Source organism: Gavialis gangeticus, unplaced genomic scaffold (assembly GCF_001723915.1).
Source record: "Gavialis gangeticus isolate Ggan-Ray unplaced genomic scaffold, GavGan_comp1, whole genome shotgun sequence".
Taxonomy (NCBI): domain Eukaryota; kingdom Metazoa; phylum Chordata; order Crocodylia; family Gavialidae; genus Gavialis; species Gavialis gangeticus.
In genome coordinates, this window is record NW_017729019.1 from 12,401,206 (window position 1) to 12,411,196 (window position 9,991).

General features: G+C 64.7%; 1 protein-coding gene across 1 annotated transcript; it reads right to left on the reverse strand.

The window, feature by feature from the left end:
- Positions 1–1,211: 1,211 nt before the first annotated feature.
- PPM1J (protein phosphatase, Mg2+/Mn2+ dependent 1J) lies at positions 1,212–9,304 on the reverse strand. Its single transcript, XM_019514086.1, has 9 exons — positions 8,384–9,304; positions 7,906–8,226; positions 7,045–7,157; positions 5,517–5,601; positions 3,880–3,998; positions 3,513–3,576; positions 3,197–3,304; positions 2,773–2,924; positions 1,212–2,551 (listed from the first exon to the last, which is right to left on the reverse strand). Exons 1-9 carry the CDS (start codon positions 8,669–8,671, stop codon positions 2,404–2,406), a joined length of 1,398 nt encoding a protein of 465 aa, XP_019369631.1. The 5' UTR covers positions 8,672–9,304; the 3' UTR covers positions 1,212–2,403.
- Between the last annotated feature and the right edge of the window lie 687 nt (positions 9,305–9,991).

Here is a 9,991-nt window from a genome sequence, read left to right on the forward strand (position 1 = left end):
GTAACGGGCACAGGACCCATTTCACACTGGCGTATTGCAAGGCCATGTGTAAAGCAGCTGGCGATGCCTTTCCTGCCAGCACCTCGGAGCGCGAGGCCGCAACCTCCACCCTGCCCCTCGAGCCGGGCACTGCTCCATGCAGCCTGGCACCGAACCATCAAACGGAGAGATTTGTAACCCGTTAGCTAAACCGTGGCAAAAGGCCGTGACACACACGTCATGCAGCTGAAACAAGGCAGACTTGGGTCTCACTTAGGCTGCCTGGGTTTAAACTGAACTGAAATGGTGTCCCACAGGAAACTTTGAACTAAACCTTTCAAATGCAAACAGGAGTGGCTACCATTAAAATCCTGATTCTAGGTCTTTAGCAGAAGATTTCTAGGGGATTTTCCCACTGTGGATGTTTGTTGGTTTTGAAATCCAATCCTTTTCCACCCCAGCCTGGAAATGCACAGCTCAGTGTCGTCCCCCCCAGCCCGCAGCAGCACCTGGAAACACGGAGCCGGCACCCCCTAAATACTCAGCGTGGTGCACGGGCCGCAGCTCAGCCCCTGCCCAGTCTCCGCATGGGCAGCGAGCAGCTGGCACCGGTGTCACTGGAGCAGGCCTTGGACAGCACACCCAGAGACTAATGAGTTTTCCTGGATCCTAATGAACACCTCGTAAGCCAGGTTGTCAATCAGGGACTGCCTGATGCCTGGCCTTGATCTAGCCCAGTGGCCGCAGACCCCCACCATGTCTAAGGGCCCCACGAAAGATGACTATAATCCACCAAAAGCATGTGAACCCCCACATTTACAGTGCAAAGGGGCTTGCACCTCCCTTCGCACGTTTTTAGGGGTCCGCAAATGAGGAAAGGTTGAAAACCACTGATGTAGCCTGTTGATTCAGAACAGGCTCCCCTAGGCACCAAGCTCCCCTGAGAGCCAGGCAAGGCTTGCAGTCTGCAGCAACACGCAGCGCTGCTGCCTTCTAGCGGCCACAGGCCACCTGGATCTAGCCGGTCGCTGCCCACGTGAGCTGGGGGGTGGGAAAGCTGGGTGCATCCTCACGGGTGTAGCAGACGCGGGCCGGCAGCTCGGCCTGCAGATGCTACCAGGACTCTGACGCTACCAGACCCTCGCCCAAGAGCCGAGCCACAGGGGGAGGGCGCCTTCCTCCAGCACAGAACGGGGACGCCGGCATGGCAAGAACTGCACGGACGCCTCTCTGGTCCCGCAGGGTGCAGCCAGTTTATTTACGTGGCGCAGCTGCAGAGAGACAGGCCACGTTGACCCAGCACAGATGCTTCGCAGGTGCCCCCAACGACAGCAGGACACAGACACGGGCGCAGCCAAAGCACAGGCCAGCAGCGGGAAGCTCTGCCCAGGGACAGCGATGCATAGCTACGGGGACAGGATGGCCCCCTTAACCTGCGACAGCCTGCTCTGCAGAGACCTGGGAAGCTCGTGTCCCAGGTGAGCTGTTTGCATGAGGCGGCACCTCCGCTACCTGAGCAGACCTGCAGAGCAGCGCAGCTCCCAGCAATGCAGAGCGGGCCAGGACCGAGATAAGAAATCGCCTCTTTAGGCCCCAGGGCAAAGCACATGCACGCAGCCCAGGGCAGGTGCAGCTCTGCGGGGCTGGCGGCTGCCATCAGAGCTGCTCAGGAAGGATCTGCGAGTTGAGCAGCGTTCGGAGCAGCTCTTCGGTGAGCAACACTGAGCTGAGTATGCCCGGCCTCAGAAACACAGTGCTGACCTGATGGGGATGGGGGCAGGAGCCTTGGGACAGAGGGCTGGCAGATGCCCCATGCTACCGGCACAGGCACCCCCACGATGGGATGCCCACCTCATTGCAAGGGCTGAGACAAGGAGGTGGCCGGCAGTGAGGGCTGCACGAACAGGGGGGCTAAGCGTGACTCCCTGCTGTCCCTGGCACCGCCGTTACCCTGCAGGAGAGCCCGGCCCGGGCACTGGGGCAATTGGGTGCCCAGCCCAGGGGCGCAGGGGGGGCACTAGCAGTGAGCAGTGTTGCCAGCCAGCATGACACAAGAGAACAAAGCAAAGAGCTGCTGACGGCAGGCATGCGCATGACCAAGCAAGGGGAAATCCAGCCCCTGGCTGCACTCGCCCATCCCGGCAGGCACGGCCCCGGGGAGCAGGGTCTCAGAGCCCAGCAAGAGCTAGCATCAAAGCCAGGGGTGGCTATGCAACAGCCCAACCTTGACCCCTTCCCCTGGGGGGCTAACAGCTTCCTGCCCTCGCTGCGGGGGCAAAGGCCGGGACGCAGCAGGCAGCTGGATGGGGGCGCAGGTCGAGGCTCCGTGGGGATCCCTCCGCGCGCCCACCTCCAGCAGCACCAGCATCCCGGTCACAGGTCCTTTCCAGTGGCACGAGGCCCATGGCCCAGGCCGGCCCAGCGTCACGTGTAATTGCCGGGGCCGCCCAGCGGGATGACGAAGACGGAGATGTCGTCCCCAGAGCCCAGCTTGTCGTTGGCCAAGCGCCAGCCGCGCTCCTTCAGCACCCCCCGGGACCGAACCACCAGCTCCTGCGCCACCACGGTGTACCTGCAGCGCCCGGCGTGGGGGCACAGAGCCCTCTGTCAGCAGCCAGGTTCCTCCCGCTCATGGAGGGGGTACAGGCATGGCCGTGAGATACTGCAACCTGGGCAGGAGGATGCGCCTCGTCCTCCCCCCGGCCAGACTTCACAGCACATGACCTGCCATTAAGTCCCCTGAGCAGGGCCCTGCGGGGTACGGGACACACTGCCCCCCCTGCCACGACTGACCTGCAGGGGTCATTGGGCTCGTAGCCCATCAGCACATCCATGACCACCTTGGCCACCTCCTTGTCGTTGGTGACGTCCCACAGGCCGTCAGTGCCCAGCACCAGGACGTCGTCGGGGCAGTGCTCGTACTGCGTGAGGTCGTACACGCGGACCTGCGGGCAGCACGCAGGCAGGGCTCAGCCCGGGAAGGCACCGTCCGCCTGCCCGGAGGCCGTGGGCCGAGCACCTGGGCTGCAGGAGCCAGAGGCGATTGCACCCCTGGCCTCCACCCAGGCAGCAGAGAGGTTGGGACACCTCAGGGCCTCCCTGCCCTGCCACAGCCCGAGGTTCCCCGCAGCTGCTGCTAGGTGCTGCTGGCTTCGGGCGCTCGCAGGTGACCCAGCCCAGAGACACGCGGCACACAGAGCCAGCCAGCCCGACTCACCTCGGGGTAGCAGGACAGGAAGGGTTTGATGTGGATGTTGGAGCTGTACACCTTCAGGTCGTGGTCTCCCAGGCCCCGCGTCACCCCAATGGTGGCCATGACCCGCGCCTAGCAAGGGAGCAAAGCCGACAACATCACATCCCCACTCGCGGAGCCTGGGGGTGCAAAGCTGTGAGCCTCTGGGCTGGAGCAGAAACCCCGGTCCCATGCACTAGAGGCTCCCCCCACCAACCCTCCCCTCCCCTCCCCACGATGGGGTTTGTGCCCTCAGCCCCCGGCCGCCTCGCCGCACGCAGCTCCTTCCTCAGCGCTGCACCTTTTTGCCTTCTCCATAGATGAGTGGGAACTTGAGGTCATCCTCCTCTATCTTCTTGTAGGCCCTGGCAGAGGCAAGCAGGGAGGGGGCACGTTACAGGGAAGGCGCTCCTTCCACCACTGCAAGCGCCCAGCGACTTTCTCGGTGCCGGCTCTGGTTTTACAGCAGCGAGGGAGGCTCGCCCACCAAGCGCCCTGGCCTCGCAGCTTCTCCCACACAACCAGCTGAGCCTTGCGGGTGCAGGGGAGGAGAGGGGACCCCAAAGCCAGCACAGCCCCCAGCCATGCTGGGACCAGAGCACCCAGCCCCCCCAGCCAGGACGCAGTGCTGGGGGTGACCCCGACCCCAGCAGTGCAGCAGGGCTTACCAGCCATTCATGCTTTGGTCACGGTACAGCATCTTCTTCCCCAGCTCCTTGTGCTGGATCCTCCGGGGGAACTCGAGGTGCGTGAACTCGTTTCCCAGCAATTCGGGCCTCAGAAACCCCTGAGGGGAGACGACAGCAGCCGCAGCTGTAAAAGCAGCCAGAAACCCCGGGAAGGCAAGCAAGACACACAGCCCGGCTCCCCGGCAGCGAGCAGGGGTTGCCAGGGAGAACGGGATGCAGGATGCCATCTGACAGGGCACAGGCTAGCAGCGGGCGTCTGGGCTCCATGCAGGCTGAATGCTTTTGCACTCCCTGCACCCCACGGCGGGTTTCCAGTTGGGGGTCCCCACGCACTGGGCTGGGCATCAGGGGCTCCCAACTGCCACTGGGGAGAGGGCTGTGGTTCAGGGCCCTCGTGGCAAAAGAGCCGGGCCCTGCAGGAAAAGCCGCTACGATGGGTTTGCTCTCGGCCACGACAGCAAGAAACAGCCCGGTCTGAGAGGCTGCAGGCTCGTGTTCGAGGAGCGCTTCTGGAGGGGGCTTTAGGGATACCCCCGTCCCACGTGAGGACCCTGCAGCTACGTCCGCGAGCCCATCTGGATGGGCAGGGGCATCAGGCATGGGCAGGGAGGGGGAGAGGCGCTGCAGCCCTGCACTGCCGGCTTGGGGGAAGCCGGGGAGGAGGGGGCCTCTTTGACCCACTGCAGCATAAGCTCACAGCCCCCGCGTGTCCCAGCTCAGGGAACATTTCCTTGAGCTCTTCATCCCACCCCCTGCAAGGAAAGGCTCCTCCCAGGGAGCTGAATCCCTTGGGACCCCCGCCACGCAGCAAGAGGGGTGCAGGGGCGAATCCATGTCAGAGGAAGCGGATGGAGGAAGAGGGAAGAGGGGATGGATGGACGCAGTGCCAAGGGGCAGACAGGCCTGCTGGGAGAGGGGCAGGAATGGACACGGGAAGCATCGCTGCCATGGAGCTTGCCACACGCCAGCAGGCTGGCGCCCCGGGCAGAGCACGGCAGCATCATTACCAGCCCACCCCGACCAGCCCCTGGCCGAGATTGACTCGTCTGGGCCAGGAGGGCCTGTACAGATCTGTCCTTCCTGCCAGAGCCGGCTGGAGAGGATCTGTCCCCACGCGGCTTCCTCCAGGCTCTGCAGAAAGGCTGCCTGGGGCCACAGCCCCACAGCAAGCTTCTCCCAGAGGCGACAAGGGACTCGAAACTGGCCGTGATGGGCAGAAGGAAGGGATGCTGGTACCCCAAGCTAAACTAGCAACCCCATGGCATCACATGAGGAGGGGGTTCGCCCCTGCCAGGGCTGAGGCTGCCGTACACCACGGTCTGCACCGGGCCTCGAGTCTCCTAAGGAGGGAAGGCCTTGTATCCCCTGCCCCACTGTCCCCTCGGCACAAAGTCAGAAGGGCACCAAGCCCTGCCCCGCTGTCTGGACACATGCCTGTCCCCTCCAGCTGCACCTGTCTGCAAACGTGGAGCAACAGGGGAGCACCCCTGCTTTGCCCCAAGAACGCATCGTTATGCCGCGGATCCCTCCCGAGCTCTCCGACCCCTTCGCGGGGGCACAGGTCCAGGTGGTACAGGGCCGGGGGCAAACCAGATGAGAAGAAAGGTCTTTCTTACTAACAACTGCAGCCTCTGCCTCTCTGTCTCTGGAGTAAACTCCCGGGACATTGGAATGATTTCCCCGTTACGGATGATAATGGCCCTGCAATGACACGTGGAATGAGGAGGTTAGACAGCGGAGGCACGGCGCAGAGCAGCAATCCCACCCGGGGGACCCCGCTCGCCGCCTCGGCTGCTCTCTGCTTTCCAGCCCAGCTCCGGACCGCTTCCCGGCTGCAGGCAGCTCCCGGGAGAGGGGCGGATGGAGCCTGCTGCCTGGTCCAGCAGCACCTTCACGAGCAGAGAGGAGCTGAGCGAGGGCAATGGCAATGGAGGGGGAGAATAAGCGCGGGGAGCTACATGAAGGGGAACGGTGCGAAGGTCACGGGAGGTGGATTTGCAATACTGGGCGCAGTCGTCAGCCTGATAACCCAGGAGCCCCAAGGGGAATTTTCTTACAGGGTCACTGCAAGCCGATGGGATCTCATCCCCTGTGCTCACACTGTGACTGGGATGGGACAGCCTGGGGAGCAGCTCCTGTGAGCATGGGGAGGCCGATGAGGACTGTTAGGAGACGAAGCCGACAGTGGTGGAAGATGCGTCGTCTGCCTGGCATGGGGCTTGCAGCGCTGAGCACCACCGCAGCAGGGGACAAGGCTTTGCACCAGGGACTTTTGGCTCTGACCGTGGGGCCAGCACCCTGCCCCAGCATCTCCGCTTTTCCTAGCCAGGGCTCAGCTGCAGGCTCAGCAAACCCCTCCTTCCCCACAGCCCCCATCTTCTAGCAGGCAAGGACCGGTCCTCATGCACCTCAAGCAACGGCACCCGCATGCCCGGGGCAGTGTTGGTGTGAGGGGGAATCTTTAAAAGTGCCCAAGTGCCACAGCCTGTCACCAGGATCCAGGCTCAGCTACGGGGCGCCCTGCAGAGCCGGGCTTGGCCCCACACTTGCCTGCCTCGGGTTTCCTGCCGTGCCAGGTTTGTGTTGCATCAGAGCCACCCCAGGAAGGGCTAAGCCCTGCACAGTGTGCATGCCCGCCTGGCCTGGGGCAGGGACACAGGCTGCTCGGCACCTCCGCACAGCTCCCCCAAGGTGACCTTTGCAGAGGGCCAGCCGAGCCTGGGGTGCAATTCAGAGCATGCAGCAGCAAGGCCTGTTCTGGAGAAAGGGCAAGAAACCCTCGCTGCAGCAGGGTCCTGGGGAACTGCCCGCTGCTCCCCGGTCTGGAATTGCGCCGAGCGACGATTCAAGACTCAAATCCCGAGATACAAAAGATCCCTGCAGACAGAGGGGCTGCAATGGCACGGAGAGGCCCGAGCCCGCGCCTGCCATCTGCGTTCAGGTGAAGGCACCTCCCGCGCTACACGCTGTCCCGGGCTCCGGCAGAGACAGCGAAGAGCGCTGCTGAGTCAGGCTCCCGGCGGTCACATGCCTGCAGTAAGGTCATCTTGCAGCCGGAGCGCTGCCCTCCTGCAGGGCCGGGGACGCGCCGGGATCGCTCTGCACCGTGCAGGGAAGGAGCTGGCCCTGCCCCGCGCCCCGTACCTGCTGTCCCCCGCGTTCGCCACGTAGAACTTCCCCAGCAAGTAAATGGCCACCAAGGCACAGCAGCCGCCGGCCACGTGCCGCGTCGCCCGCTCCCGCTCAATCTGGTCATCCTGCGGGAAGAGACGGCACGGCTCGAAGTGGCCACCTGGACCCGGAGCCCTCGGCCCCTTCCTGCACCCTGACCTTCTTCCCCCAGGCCACGAGCCCCTGGCCTGCCAGGATCTGCAGCAAGAGGATTAACGGTGGACTCTCCCCCTCCCCGTGGGCTGCATCTCTGTCCACCAGGCTGGTACCTCTGCCGGTGCAGCCCCGCCAGGCTCCTGGAGCCCAGCCTTTCCTCGGGCAGCGCAAGGGAAGCCCCGCGCCGGCGGTGTCAGCCGCGCAGCGTGGTGGAGGGGCAGGGGCAGAGTCCTGAGCACAGCCCAGAGAGGCCGCAGCGAGCCAAGCAAATACCCAGCCAGCCCAAAATAGTCCTGCGCTGCCCCGTCAGCATCTTGGCTGCTAAAGGAAGGGAGGGCACATTCCAGATGGAAAGCAGCCGGCCGCCCGGCCTGGGCACGTCCCCCGGCCTGCTCCGGGGCGCTTGCCAACCTGCACCTGGCACCCCGCTCGCTGGCGCCACGCCTTTCTGGGGCTCCGGCAGCAAGCGGGGTGCTGCGGGGGGACAGGAGCACAGGCTGGGGAAGCAGGGGTGGCTGCAGCGGCGCCCGGGGGTTGCAGAAGCTGCAGGGGAGCTGCTCGCTGGGGCACGGGGAAGAACAGAGGAGCCCTCCCTTCTCCCACCGTCACCACCCTGGCCCCGTCTCTCCACTGCTGCCGGCTCGCCCTCCTCCCCCGAGGCTGCCCCTGCTCGCTCACCATCTGCTTGAAGGCGTTCTCGATGGCACCGATCACCAGGCTCTCGTGGGAGACCGCCTTCTCCAGGTGGAAGCGGGGCAGGGCGTCATTGAGGGGCTCCGCATCCTCCTCCCCCAAGGGGACCCGGCTTGGCTCGGCCGGCGCCCTGGCATCGCTCTGCAGGCAGATGGGGGCGGGCGCCGGGTCCCGCAGGATGTCCACCAGGTCCTGGAGCTGCTCGCACACGTGCTGGTGAAGCAGCTTGGAGGCCACAATGGCGGCACCGCTGCCCGCGTGTCCGTCAAACAGCCCCCAGTAGTGGAAGCACAGGCCCTTCCTGCCCTGCGGGGACAGAGGGGGGTAAAGCAGGAGGCACACGGGTGAGGGGTGTGCCCCCGCAGCGACCAAGACAGCCGTTCTTTGCTGCTGACCCCCCCAGAGGGGTCCAGGCCTGCCTGCCGCCCCTCCGTCCGTGGGGCAGGGAGGTCACACAGCTCACCCCCTCTGGCTCTCCCGCAGCTGGGTTACCCCTCTGGCGGGACCTCTGCTGCACGAACACCACCTCGCAGCAGGCCTGGTCCTCGTTGTGCTGGCTCTTCCCTGAGTTTATCACCCTGGCCGGGAGGAAGAGAGAGGGGTGAGCGCTTGCTGCCCCTGGGAAGCTGCAGGGGTGTCTATACGGGGCACCCCTGCCCGGAGAGCTGACTCCCCCCGTGGGCGCGCTCATTCTGCACTCGTTCCACATTCGAGCAGCCACCCAGGCGCTAGCCAGGGCTTCTGCTCCCATCGTTTAACCCCAATCACTTCCCTGTGCAGACGAATCCGAGGGGCGAAGCTAAACAGGAGCAAAGCCCTGCGGCTGTAGACCCGGCATCCCCCCGCGGAGAGGAGAAGCCGTCCGCACCGAGTCTGCGAGCAGAGAAGCCCCCATAAGACACAAGGGATTGGAGCAAACACCCCAGTTGCAGAGCGACGGGGCCAAGCTGGCTCGTCCTTCGCTGGCAAAGAGCAACTCCCGGCTGAGACCAGGAAGGACACTCGCTCGCGCGGTGCCGGAAGACCTGCTGCCCAACAACCTGCCACGTCCCCGCAGCCAAGGCTCGGGAGACGCGCGCCTGAGATCAGGCCTCGTCCGTCTGGCGCCGACTACCAAGCGCCTCCGAGAAAGGGAAGAGAGCAGCAGGCAGAAGCGTTTGCACACACGCTCGCACCAGCTCAGCCCCTGCTTCTGCTGAGCACATTTCGGATCCCAATTGCAAAACCTGCTTTGTGGGAGGAAGTCATCAATACGCAAAACAGGATGTGCACCGTAGCAGTTCTCCAGCGGTTCGGAGGGAATCTTGTGACCGGCCGGAGAAGCTGACACCGTTCAGTTTAAGGGGGGAGGGCCCTTACTTCTGCATGCTCGAGCGCAGGTCCGCTCCCCCTGCGGCGCACGAGGTTGCACAGAGACGGAGCCGGCCAGGGACCCAGCCCGCTCAGCCCACCCCAGGGCAAGCCACGAGCAAGGAAGAAGCAACCGCCCTTCCAAAAAGCAGGAGGGGCAATGCCAAACCCACCCACGACAGCCGCCCGGTGCATGCAAGGACGTCACTTCTGCAAGGCACCGTCTCAGAGCCACACACCTGGCGGCAGCCCCCAGATCCTGAGCAGAGTTCACCCCTCACAGAGATGTTTGTGCTGGGGGACGCGCCCTGCAAAAGCGAGGGTGGGAGCTGCTGAAGGACAGGACAGGGCAGCGAGGAGGGGATGGTGAACGCGGGGCCCTCGGCAAAGCCAGGAGCAGGGAAGCAGCGGGGCAGGAGCCGGGGAGCGCAGAACGGGGCTCTCTCGTGCCCTCCCAGCGCGCTCACCGTTGCACGCCTAGGTGTGAGCGCACGCCCTGGGGGAAGCTGGGACCCGCTGCATTAGCCCTCCGCAGGCCTGGGGGTGAGCGCCCGGCGGAGGCAGGAGGGCTACAGAGAAGGCGAGAGCCCAGGGCCGCGAGGCGGCAGGGTCGGGCCCTCCAAGGGGAAGTTGGAGCCCGCCCGGAGCAGGAGCCCAGGGTTCAATTCCCCCTGGCCAGCACACTTCCCCTGCGAGCCGACCAGGCGGCTGCCGCCCGCGG